Source organism: Alexandromys fortis, unplaced genomic scaffold (genome assembly GCF_014885135.2).
Source record: "Alexandromys fortis isolate MF-2015 unplaced genomic scaffold, M_Fortis_MF-2015_v1.1 scaffold_33, whole genome shotgun sequence".
NCBI lineage: Eukaryota > Metazoa > Chordata > Mammalia > Rodentia > Cricetidae > Alexandromys > Alexandromys fortis.
In genome coordinates, this window is record NW_026067917.1 from 8,453,963 (window position 1) to 8,467,237 (window position 13,275).

General features: G+C 39.3%; 1 protein-coding gene across 2 annotated transcripts in view; it reads left to right on the plus strand.

Annotated features, from left to right (window-relative positions):
• The window catches only part of Zeb2 (zinc finger E-box binding homeobox 2), a 131,189-nt gene that overhangs the window by 112,525 nt on the left and 5,389 nt on the right, over positions 1–13,275 (plus strand). For both annotated transcript variants that reach the window (XM_050139920.1, XM_050139921.1), the window contains exons 6-10: positions 86–300; positions 2,889–2,997; positions 3,871–5,840; positions 7,307–7,487; positions 13,161–13,275. The exon at positions 13,161–13,275 is cut by the window's right edge and continues 5,389 nt beyond it. In XM_050139920.1, the coding sequence (XP_049995877.1) occupies positions 86–300; positions 2,889–2,997; positions 3,871–5,840; positions 7,307–7,487; positions 13,161–13,275 (2,590 nt within the window). The remainder of the gene's footprint in view (positions 1–85; positions 301–2,888; positions 2,998–3,870; positions 5,841–7,306; positions 7,488–13,160) is intronic.

Sequence of the window (13,275 nt, forward strand, 5' to 3'; positions counted from 1 at the left end):
AGCAGCCCGGGCAGCCAGCCCATTAGCTGCCATTGATTTACTGACCTTTTGGCCCGTTCCTCTCCCTCTCGCCTCTCGGCTACAGACCTGCCACCTGGAACTCCAGATGCTTTTGCCCAACTGCTGACCTGCCCCTACTGCGACCGCGGCTACAAGCGCTTGACGTCGCTGAAGGAACACATCAAGTACCGCCACGAGAAGAATGAAGAGAACTTTTCCTGCCCTCTTTGTAGCTACACGTTCGCCTACCGCACCCAGCTCGAGCGGCATATGGTGACGCACAAGCCAGGGACAGATCAGGTGGGGGTTGGTTCTAAGTGATTTCCTTCTATAATAACCCCTTAGAGAAACGATATTGCTTTGATTGGCAATCATTATTAATTTTTCATGGCATTTTGAAGATGCAGATCTTTTAATGGTAATAGCTTTAATTGAGGTCTAAATGATTTTTTGATGGTCTCTTCTAATATGATTTAATAGTCTTATGTTCACGATCGAATGAGTGTGTTAATTTCTAATTTAGAAATTTTATTTGCACTTTAACTTGACTTTAGTTTCATTTTTATGTTCCACAAAAAGTGAATGAAATTGTAGCATTTTAATTATACATTATTAAACATCTCAGCAATTTTAATTCCATTTTTCACCTAGTTTTGCTTAGGTACTTTTTTTCATATAGGACCTAATGTATAGTAAAAGAAGTGCATATTTCTTATATTTGCCATGAAACATTTTCAAATTACTTAGAATACTTTTACAAGATTACTAATTTATGAAATCTAGTTATTTTTAGGAAAATAAAAAGGCGTGTAGGTTATAAGCATTCGTACATAATAAATTGGAAAAATAATAAACATTGGCTGTAGTTAAAACAATGCCATCTCAATATGCATGCACATAGTTAACAGCCAAAATTGTTCTGCCTCTCTTCCCTTCCTTGTTTTAAAACTAAGATCTCTGTCTTGGAAAGGTAAGGAGAGTATCTTAAACCCTTAAAATGACTGGGTAGGATTGATTCACAGCATCTCTTAAATGTTTCAGCAAAACTGCTCTTTCTGTCCTCCTGGGAGAATTGACTCTGCAAATTGATATTATGATGTGTTGGGTGGTCACAGTAATGGCGGTCACAACAACTGGCCCTCCAGATATAGAATTGCCCTAAATGAACTTTGCTATTATATGTCTGTAAAAGGTTAAATATGATATTCTATAGAAAACCTTGATTCGTCGTCATAGGCTTCCTTGTCTTTGAAATAAAGAAAAGGAGGCGCAGATCCAATTAAGCAAGGATAGAAAGACTGTGCTACGAATTTTTACTATTTAAGGCACTTTGTCACATAAACCACGCCATTTGTTTCTGGTTGGACTTGTTACTTGAATGTTTTCCAAAGATCAGCTATAAGTAATAAGCTTGTGTAGTTACACTTATGTAACAGTTTATCTTCTCATGCTTCTATGCACAAAAAAAAAAAAAAACTCTAAGGAAAAAAAAATGCCTAGATATTTATCTAGGATAACTGCTTTAAATTTCACAGGCAGAAGTGTGACTGTGTTGGCGCATTATGAAAGGTAGCTTTGGTGTTGAAAAGTCCCCTCATTTGCTCATGGCATTTACAATTAGTAAATTAAAATGATTGTATCATATTAACAGTGGCACAACTAAAGTTTATAGTAGTCCTCTGAGGGCCGTGGAGGAGACAAAGCAGCTGTTGCTGTTTGTTTATGCAACTCAGCAACATATGAGCGCTGGTCCCTCAATGGCGCTCGGCGGGTTGGGCTCCGCTTGATCTTTGAAGGTTGCTGCTGTTTGAACAAACCTCCCTGTGTCCCATGTAACACCATCTGTCTCACTAGGAATGTGGGAAGATTCAGCACACCCTAGCAGTTGTCATACCGTTTTCTGTGCTGTCTTTTTTTTTTTTTTTTTTTTTTGCAAAAGGCATTTGTGTCATTGCTGCAGAAAAAGGGCTGGCCTCCTACCTTGAGCATCCAGAGTGGATGACTGTATTTTTTTAAAAAAAAAATCTGAAATTCTACTGCTCCTCCCCTCTCCCCCCCCTCCCCTCACCTTGTTCAAAAAGGTCAGCTGTGCTTGATTGTATCTGTGCAGCCTCTAACTTGTCTTTTCAGCAAACTTTTCTTCTTTTGGTCCTTGCACACGACTAAAAAAGAAAATGAAAAGTCGTTGAAGTCCTTCCTACTGGCTTGTGATAAAACTGCCCAAGCAGTTCTGACCCAAGATGTTGTCTCTTATTTGATAATGGATCAAGTCTGATAGGCAGCACCTAAGAAGAACAGGGTTCACATGGGCTAGTAGCACCGTGGAATGGAATAGTTAAACAAGCATACCAAGTGTTTATAGTCAAAGGGTTTTTTTTTTTTTTTTTTTAATTCGGGGGATTTTTTTTGTACACGTCTTTAAATTTCAGTTTGATTTAGTGTAAGATATACTTTTACTCAGATACAGAAAACTTGATGAAAAATTTAATTGTGGGTTTAAAAACCTTTTTTTTCATAATTTTCAGGAAACTATTTTTTCCCCAACAAGATAGCAGCATTTGAAGGAGTATTTAGGTTTTTAGATTAGTATTTATGTTTTAGATTCTGCAGCAGACATGAATATAGCCACAATTGTACTTTAGAACCATTTTAGGCAAGAGATGACAGGCTTAGTTAGTTGTGTGGCAAGCGTCAGGTGCACACGCGAAGCACTTTTTAAGCAAAAGTTCCCGTTTTATTACCAGCATTATCACTTTTATTGCAACTCTGAAAGACAGAGCAGATAAATAAGCATGCACTCAGACCTCTTGGCCTGTCTGAAAGAGATTCCTGACAATCTCCTTTGTGCTCCCTGAACAAAAATGATGGCCGTCTTTCTCCTTTCGCAGCACCAAATGCTAACCCAAGGAGCAGGTAACCGCAAGTTCAAATGCACAGAGTGCGGCAAGGCCTTCAAGTACAAACACCACCTGAAGGAACACCTAAGAATTCACAGTGGTGAGTAGCAGGGGGCTCTCACACTCATGCTTGCATTCCTTCCAATTAGAGAAGGGTTGGAAGGCTGTTTAAATGTTCACAGTCCTGGGTGTAGAGTTTTTTGGGCTGACCCATTTATCTCAAAAGCTCTGTTGCCTTGGAGAGTCTTAGGGTACCACTGTAAATGTTTATCCTTCTTACAAGAGCTTTGATTTTTGGGAAGGGGGTCAAATCTAGAGATTTTTTTCCAAACTGGGTGTCTTTGACATGGAGATATTTGGACTGTGATTTCTGAAGCATATTCATATATGACTTAAACAAGAAAAAGTGTGAGAAAATTGGACAAGAGCTGTATATGCCCAACATTTCTTGACTCCCGATAGCCGTACATCATAAACCCACATCGCACCACTGAGATTTCGGCTTCAGACCTCGTTTGATAGCTCTGCCAAGCATTTTATTACCAAATTGGATGCTATTCAAAGAACTCGTTGAATTGGTAGAATCAATGGAACCTCCACAGAGTTGATTAAAGCCATGGCTACACGTCCCCTTTAAATACTGTGACATCTTTATTGCGCTATTGACCACACATTAATCTGACACTCTGTTTAAATAGGAGGCTGCCAATGGCCTGACAAGATTTGGGATCCTCGCTGGAAAAGGCATAGATAGCCTTCACCTTTCCCAGCCTACATCTTGAATTATGTCCGCCCAGGGTAGGGAAATTCCAGACACAGTATGGTCCCATAACCCTGGCTTAAGAATCTAGAATGTAGGGTCCACCCTCTCCCCCTGGATTCATCTCATTTGTTCCCACACATTCTTGTCTTGGCAAACTTCACTTGTTACCTACCCAAAGGAACCTAATGCTAATTTCCATTATCATTTTAGGTGAAAAACCTTATGAATGCCCAAACTGCAAGAAACGCTTCTCCCATTCTGGTTCCTACAGTTCACACATCAGCAGCAAGAAATGCATTGGTTTAATTTCAGTAAATGGCCGCATGAGAAACAATATCAAGACGGGTTCTTCCCCAAATTCTGTTTCTTCTTCTCCCACTAACTCAGCCATTACTCAGTTGAGGAACAAGTTGGAAAATGGAAAACCACTTAGCATGTCTGAGCAGACAGGCTTACTCAAGATTAAGACAGAACCACTAGACTTCAATGACTATAAAGTTCTTATGGCCACGCACGGGTTTAGTGGCACTAGTTCCTTTATGAATGGCAGCCTTGGAGCCACCAGCCCTTTAGGTGTGCACCCGTCTGCTCAGAGTCCAATGCAGCACTTAGGTGTAGGGATGGAGGCCCCTCTACTGGGATTTCCCACTATGAATAGTAATTTGAGCGAGGTACAAAAGGTTCTACAGATCGTGGACAATACGGTTTCCAGGCAAAAGATGGACTGCAAGACTGAAGAAATTTCGAAGTTGAAAGGTTATCACATGAAGGATCCATGTTCTCAGTCAGAAGAGCAGGGAGTTACTTCTCCCAATATCCCGCCTGTCGGTCTTCCGGTAGTGAGTCATAATGGTGCCACTAAAAGTATTATTGACTATACCTTAGAAAAAGTTAATGAAGCCAAAGCTTGCCTGCAGAGCTTGACTACTGACTCGAGGAGACAGATCAGCAACATCAAGAAAGAGAAGCTGCGTACTTTAATCGATTTGGTCACCGATGATAAAATGATTGAGAACCACAGCATATCCACTCCGTTTGCCTGCCAGTTCTGTAAAGAAAGCTTCCCGGGCCCCATTCCCTTGCATCAGCATGAGCGCTACCTGTGCAAAATGAATGAAGAGATCAAGGCGGTCCTGCAGCCTCATGAAAACATAGTCCCCAACAAAGGCGGAGTTTTTGTGGATAATAAAGCCCTCCTCTTGTCATCTGTACTTTCTGAGAAAGGACTGACAAGCCCCATCAACCCGTACAAGGACCACATGTCTGTACTCAAAGCGTACTACGCTATGAACATGGAGCCCAACTCTGACGAGCTGCTGAAAATCTCCATCGCTGTGGGCCTTCCTCAGGAATTTGTGAAGGAATGGTTTGAGCAAAGAAAAGTCTACCAGTATTCAAATCCCAGGTCGCCATCACTGGAAAGGACCTCCAAGCCGTTAGCTCCCAACAGTAACCCCCCCACAAAAGACTCTTTATTACCCAGGTCTCCTGTGAAACCTATGGACTCCATAACGTCCCCGTCTATAGCAGAACTCCATAACAGTGTTACGAATTGTGATCCTCCTCTCAGGCTACCAAAACCTTCCCATTTTACCAATATTAAAGCAGTTGATAAACTGGACCACTCAAGGAGCAATACTCCTTCTCCTTTAAATCTTTCCTCCACATCTTCTAAAAACTCCCACAGTAGCTCATACACTCCAAATAGCTTCTCTTCCGAGGAGCTGCAGGCTGAGCCTTTGGACCTGTCGTTACCAAAACAAATGAGAGAACCCAAAAGTATTATCGCCACAAAGAACAAAACAAAAGCTACTAGCATAAATTTAGACCATAACAGTGTTTCTTCGTCCTCCGAAAATTCAGACGAACCTCTGAATTTGACTTTTATCAAGAAGGAGTTTTCGAATTCTAATAATCTGGACAACAAAAGCACTAACCCTGTGTTCGGCATGAACCCGTTTAGTGCCAAGCCTTTATACACAGCTCTTCCTCCACAAAGCGCTTTCCCTCCCGCCACTTTCATGCCGCCAGTCCAGACCAGCATCCCCGGGCTACGACCATACCCAGGGCTGGATCAGATGAGCTTCCTACCACACATGGCCTATACCTACCCCACGGGAGCAGCTACCTTTGCTGACATGCAGCAGAGGAGGAAATACCAGCGGAAACAAGGATTTCAGGTAATGGGATGTGTCTTTTCTACTCTGAACAAAGGTGATTTAAAAAGGGTGGTCTGGCCGGTATCATCCCCAAGCCATGATTCCCCAGCCTGCCCAGTGCAAACAAAAATCGCCTAGATGATACACAAGGTGGGGGGAAGAAAACACTCAGTGAAAGACAAATTCAGAAATAGGAAAGTCTTTCTAACATGGACTTCCAACTCTGAGCTACCAAAGTCACTGGCTGAAAAGATAGTTTTGGTGTTTTTTTTGTTTTTTTTTTTTTTGTTTTGTTTTGTTTTGTTTTGTTTTGTTTCTTCCCCAGGAACCTTAGGCAAGAAGATTGCTAGTTCAAGGTCAGGGAGCAGAGCAGGAGTCTGTTTCCAAACTAAAACAAAATAAAACAAGTGATGAATTCTGTCGAGAATCACACGCCAATGATGACAGTCAACAGGCTTGCCCAGATGCTTGGAGCTAACGTTCTAGTCACATGCTTTGAGAGATGTACATAGCTCAGAGGAATTACACATTTAAATTTTAATAATGTGCTTTGTTTGATACAGAATAGTTCATTTTGAAGAGTATTTAAAGAATACTTTACATGTTAACAGGTCTTCTTTCCTATTTTCCAAATTATCAAATAATTGATAGGTGGTTGAATGTGAAAGCAAGCGCTGTGTTGGCATTATCGTATATAATCCCTGGTTGCAAACTAGGAGTCAAGGTGGCAGTGTACGGCTGTAACAGCTGTCCAGCATTCCAATTTACAACACATCTGCCTTCTTTGTAAACGCGTTTAAGCCTATTTAATCTTCTCTAGTATTAATTAGTGCAAATACAGTCTAAGAAAACTGAACTGTGGGCTGGCAAATGGAAATGTATGTTATCATGCAGGTTTGCACTCCTTTGGACCAAGACAAAATAAATATCAAGAAAGTTAATAATCTACTGATCCACATTCATTATTGCTCAATGCTAAAGGCTGTTTTAACATAGATAGAACATTGATAAAAAGTGTTATTAATATTCCCTATTTCAAATTAGAAAATTAAATATAAAAATATAGCTTAGGGCTTTTGGTTGGTAGACATACATTTAAATAGATTGTATAATAATAATATTTTGTACCTAAATATAAAATTCAATTAAAATGAGGTTTCTACAGCTACCAATCATTTCTGAAGTAAAGTACACTGGAAAATATAGCAATTCCGATACTTAATGCTCACTTGTGGATATTCCCTGGTATTAAAAAAATGGAAGATATAAGAAAACTGCTTTTTTCCCATCTCTGTCAGAGAAGGTTTATGCTTTTGTCGAAAAATGAGACTTTACGTATTCTTCAGAAAAAAAAAATAAAAGATTTTAGTCATAAGATAGATTGACATGTAGCATTTTTGAGGCTCTCCTGATGTCAGCCTATGCATAGTTGTTTGGTGTAAACACGAAGGAAAGAGACTGTGTTGAACTATGTGATTATATCACAGGGAGAATTGCTTGATGGAGCACAAGACTACATGTCAGGCCTAGATGACATGACAGACTCCGATTCCTGTCTGTCTCGAAAGAAGATAAAGAAGACAGAAAGTGGCATGTATGCATGTGACTTATGTGACAAGACATTCCAGAAAAGCAGTTCCCTTCTGCGACATAAATACGAACACACAGGTATGAGCGACTTTGACTAGACTAGCTAGAGCTCTCCGGCCTGCTGTACATATCATAAGATTTAATGGGTACACTGTTGCGACCTAAGATGTAGCCTATGCCGATACCTTCAACAAGAAAGAAGTAATCCTTTTGCGTAACCCAGTAGGACTTTCCGTGTTGCCTGTTTATTGGATCATTCATGTGTTTATGAGTGTGCCTGTCTTCCTAACTTCCAAGTTATCTGTAAAGCAAATTTCCTTATCATGTCAAAAAATATTTAAATGCCCAGGGTAATGAAATGGCATGACAAGAGCTAATTATTGAAAGTATCTTCAAATTCTTAAGCAATGATGAATTTATATATGTGTAAAGATCTTACAATAAATCTGGTCAGTGATATATTAGTGTAATCATCCAAACATCAAGTAAGCCATGGTTTGGGGTGACTTTGTTTGATTTCCATAAATTGGCCACTTTTGAATCAATTATGTGTCATTTCCATCCAAGAAAAGCAAGGGACCAAATGAACTACTGAATCTACCTGTATCTGAAAGACTAAAATAATATTTTTCCCACTCGTGTCACTAATCAGCAACAGTTACAAAGTGAAGGGCTCCTTATGACTGAAGAGGTGGTGCATTACTTTTTCTTAAAAGTGCCATCATGTAAAAAATATTTCCACAATCCAAGATCAGGTCTGCAGTTCTGCGGTAGGACTCCATCCCTGTTCCCTCTCTCCTCCCCATCTCCCAGCCCTGAAGGAGGCAACCTAGCCTCACCCTGACCCTAACCCCTTCCCAGGTTTTTTCCTCTAGAGCTAAGGCAAGCTGTATTAGCCCTGGGTGTGGGAGGGGGTATCAAGTCTTATTCAAAATATTGGAAAAGAGAAAAGGAGTAAGAAAATGTAGGAAAACCTCTTCCTTTGAACAAGGGCAAAAATAGCATTAATTTGTGTTGGGGGAAGTAGTGAGCAAAGGAGAAAAGGTGGTGCTGGATTTTAACCACCTGCAGGTACGGTACACATTCTGATAGTGAAGGATACCTTGGAAAACACAAGGACTCCGAATCTCACTAGCCATGTATGTGTTGGAGGTAGCACACATGACCAGACTCCAGCTGAGCATGAGGGGAGGTTGGCATGTGCTGGACAACTAGTGCTAAGGACCAAGCTTCTAACAGCTGTGCTCCTCACCCAACCAGTTTAGCTCCTTTTCCTCCAGCCATGATCCCTGTGGCTATTATTTTAAAAGGTCAATTAATGATACTTGCAAAACACCCCAAATTGATTAGCAAATCTACACAGATTTTTATACTTAAGCAAAATATTTGAGACATCAAAATTTGCCTACACTGTTCATTTATTATACTTTCTTTAATTCTGAGTTTTATTTGAGTATTTACAGGGTAAAAAAATATTTTCATGCCTAAATTTACTTTAATTTTAATCAACCTCAAATATATTTTGTATTTCATTATTCAGCTACAATAGGCACATCCCTGAAGGCATCTTTCCCTCTCTGATTGGTCTTATTAAATGACCATATGCAAACTCTATCATTTACTAAATGGTGAGTGTAAAACTTTTATTTTAGTGAGGGCTGTCATACATATTGACATCTTGTCAATATATTTATCTCCTATAAATATGCTAGTCCATAAACTTCATAGGTGTTCAGCTAGTTGAGAGACCCAAAAGTTGACAAACACAAAAGCATATATATTTGATTTTTTTTAAAAAAAAAAGTACATTATTTTAAAAATAAAATATTCTGGTCCTTTAAGATGAGAGATCTGCTGCCTAGAAACATTGCCTAGCAACAGGACGCGAACCATCCAATGGTTTCTCTAAACTGGTGATCAGTTATCCTCCTGTTGGCATCCTAGCTTGTCAAGTTCCCAAAATGTTAACTTTTTGGTCTCTTGACCAAACATCTCAAGACATCACTACTGTCATTGTGTTAGGTTCCATCCAAACAAAATTCTTCATGAGACTTGTCAGTATGATGTATGTGTAAATTCAGTTGACTTTCTTCTAACTGGGCCCCGTAAGTCCAGTTTTATTTGTTTATATTAAGATCTAGTAATATTTTTAAATGAACTAATATGAATATTATTAGAGAGAACTGTCTTGACTCTAAGGCTGGGCAATGAAGTTGAATTGTGATTTGCTTTCTACATGTTGACTATAAATGTGTCATTGATAAAGTATGTTTGTTATCTGTCTATAGAATTGTTTAAATTAAGAAGAAAATTAGTGTCTATTTACTCTTGGGATTCTGTGCTCTTTTGCCTCAATCTATCTATTTCCTAGGCAGATACCAAAGTCATACTGCTTAATTCTCTTGCCAACGGCTAATTGCTTGCGTGTTTGCTTGGTTTGATTTATTGATTTGTTTTGGTGGGAGGGGGTACCCTGGATAGTACAGAGAAGGTAATACTATGTACATGTTATCTTCAATTGGAATAATTGTCACGAACAATGACTGAAATAAAAGATCTGAACCTTCTGGTAGGCACTGTCAAGGACTCATTTGTACTGCACCAAAATTTTAACCTGACACCTACTGAGGGCTTTCTCTGTTGAGACATTGTGGTAGGTACTTTCAAATCACCTTATTTATAAAAGAGATAAAAATCTTTCTAGTTTTGAGTAGACAGAGTCTGAATTTTAAATAATTTTAAGTAACCTGGTCAATTTTGTCCCTTAGTCAGACAGCAACTTTTCCCTGCCACAAACCTTCTCTTCGTTACTAGCTTAACTCATCGTTCTAACTGTCAGATGATCATGAACCTAGATAATAGTGAAAAAAAATTGTCCCCAAATGTTTTGGTTAATTTAATAACAATTGGAGCGTTTTTCTGAATCTTGTTCATATAGAAATTTGTTTCTAGAACATTTTGATTTGAGTCAGGTGGACTAATCAAACAAATTAAAGTGAAATAAATTCCCAAGTTAGCTTCTATTTTAAGTTGAATTTATTAAATACTTGTTACTGAGGTTCTCAAGATTAGTAGAATTTTTAGTGCAAGGTAAGTGTCAAAGCTCTCAGCCACGCCCCACTTTTGCCCTTCGCACGGCGTCACAGCTGAGCCCCTTTTCCTTGAGGTTTGCCAGTTTATGATACAGAATTAATGCAGTCCCATTACAAGCACAGTGTCTATTATCAAATGAATTCTTTGAAAGTTGGCTGCCTGTCTTCATAACATCCATCTCCCAAGTATTTCTAAAAAGTCTGGAAATCTGTATTGGAAGACGGTTGCTTTCTGTCCAGATGCTGCTCTGGTTTTACGAGTTTAGAAAATCAAAAGCCTTATTGGCTTAAAGATCGTTCAAAATGTTTCCCTCCATGAGCGACCTAACTGGTTGACCACCTTTGGTCCTGAGCTGATGAAGCAGTAGTATCAAAAAGACATCACGGGACAGTTTTGTTCATGCATGCTTTAACAACTAAAGCAACAAGAACATTTACTGTATAGTTTATCTCCACTTCAACTTATTTGTATGTACCCTGCTCTTTGATGCATGCATCCTGCTTAGAATTTAGGAAATGGCTGAATGTGTATTAATGGATAAGAGTTTAGTGATTCGACCCTAATGACCTATCACAATGAAGTCCTTTTACTAAACACTTTACATATCCTCTCCATAGTCTATCTACGTCCAGTCCTCAGGCTAAGTCCCCAAATGACTTTGCTTTATCTGCAGAGACCCTGATTCTCAAAGCAGTTGACATACCTGAGACTGTACCACAGACTGTCCTAAAAGATGGATTTCAGTGAAACTCCCTAGCTCACCACCCTTATTGAGCACCGTACCATTCTGCCTCCATGGCATAACTGATACTGTTACTAAGGTTTTACCTTTCTCCCAGTAACATGGGCACTTTAAATCTACACATACAAACAACAACAACAACAAAAGACCAAAATTGTACCATAGAAGCTTGAACAGTTCTTGAAATGTTACAAAAAAAGGATAAAATACTCCTAAGGTTTACTCACATACACTTCTACCCCCTATTGCTATCGACCCAGATTTCTCCTACTCTACCAGAATGTTCTATCATCCAGTTTACCTCATCTGAAACATGATTTCCCAAACTTAAAGAATGGATCTCATATGTCTTAAATTAAACTTATTATCTTTGGGCTATTAGCTGCCTTGCAATAGGTTAATACAATGCCGTCTGCATTTTCCAATTGGTGAGCCTAACAAATTCATTTTTTAAAACATTTTTTATTGTTTTTATTGAACTATACATTTTTCGCGGCTCCCTTCCCTTTCTTCTCTCTTCCCCTCTCCCCTCCCCCATGACCCCCACGCTCCCAATTTACTCAGAAGATCTTGTCTTTCTCTCCTTCCTATGTATCTTATGGAGGAAAAAAAAAAAACAAATAAACAAAAAATTTCCTACTTAAATATTGTGCCTTCCCATATCACTCATCACTAAATTTCTATTGGATGTTCCAGTAAAATGAAGACCATCAATGAAACGACATATAGCCGTTCTACTGCATTTTCTAAGTAGTGGCATGCCCTGGAGGCGTTCAATAACATTATTAAAGATATTTGATTACTAATTGAGACTGTATGTCACCATATAACTGAATACCTGAAGTGTGCGGAATGGGCTCCTAATCTTATAATATGACACTTAGCAAATGAGAATGGGGTTGCATCTACTAATGCTGGGGTTCTAATTTAATTTGCCCAAATGAGCGTCCGTAGCCGGAAACAGAAGCACCTAGCTTTGCATACGTTAGAATGGAACATCATGCTCCCAGCCACACGTTTGACTTTAACTCTGGAGCATCAGGTTGATAAATTTTTTTTTTGTCAGTTCTATTTTGGAAATAAAGCTTTAAGTATGACAGCTATGGAAGGTGTTGAAGGCGTTCCAGTGCTATTTGTGGCCTGGAATCAACCAGATGTGTTTAGGCTTGGCAGTGGTTTCAAGTTCCAAACACTGGTTAGAAACTGCCTGGAATGTGAAAGGAAGTACAGCATTCTCTAACTGGAGTATTTTAACACTCAACAAGTGGTTGACATCTCATGGAAAACTCTAGAGGGAAAACACTATTTGGAACTAGTTCAGACCCATGAGATACATCTTTCTAGTTCATATTTCAGATGGTTTCTTCTCAAAGCTTTGTTCTTAGAATCCCACTGGTAAGACACTTAAGGTCTTCTTACCTCTTCTGTGTTCTTTCCTAACTTGGCAGTTTGATCCCCCGTTGAGACCTAAAGCCCACTTTCAAAGCAGCTCCCTCATGGTGCAACACACAAAACCAGCGATGACGCCATCTTTCTTGCTCTTAGGCAAGTTCTTGCTTTTAAAAAAAAGTAAAGAGTTGCCTGGTGTTGGCGATGAGCTGTAGGCCACTAGAAATGTCTTCTTTTGCCAGACAGTTTTCAGTTTATTGAAACAGTAACAAAGTTTCCATTTCTGAGTTTCCCTTCACCAGCTGTTTAGTTGGTTTTTTTTTAAAAAAAAAAAAATGCGTTCATCAACAAGATTTAGGAAGTCAGATTATGAAATGAAAACGAACCTTGTTAACCAGCTTGGGTTAGAAGGGTGTGTGGATCTTTCAGGCATAAGCCGATACGCTTATGGAGACGTTGACAGAATTCTTGGAAAGAGCCTTCATGCCAAGACACTAATCATCCTGTCGTCTTGTTCTTTCTCCCAGGAAAGAGACCACACCAGTGTCAGATTTGTAAGAAAGCATTCAAACACAAACACCACCTAATCGAGCACTCGAGGCTGCACTCGGGCGAGAAGCCCTACCAGTGCGACAAATGCGG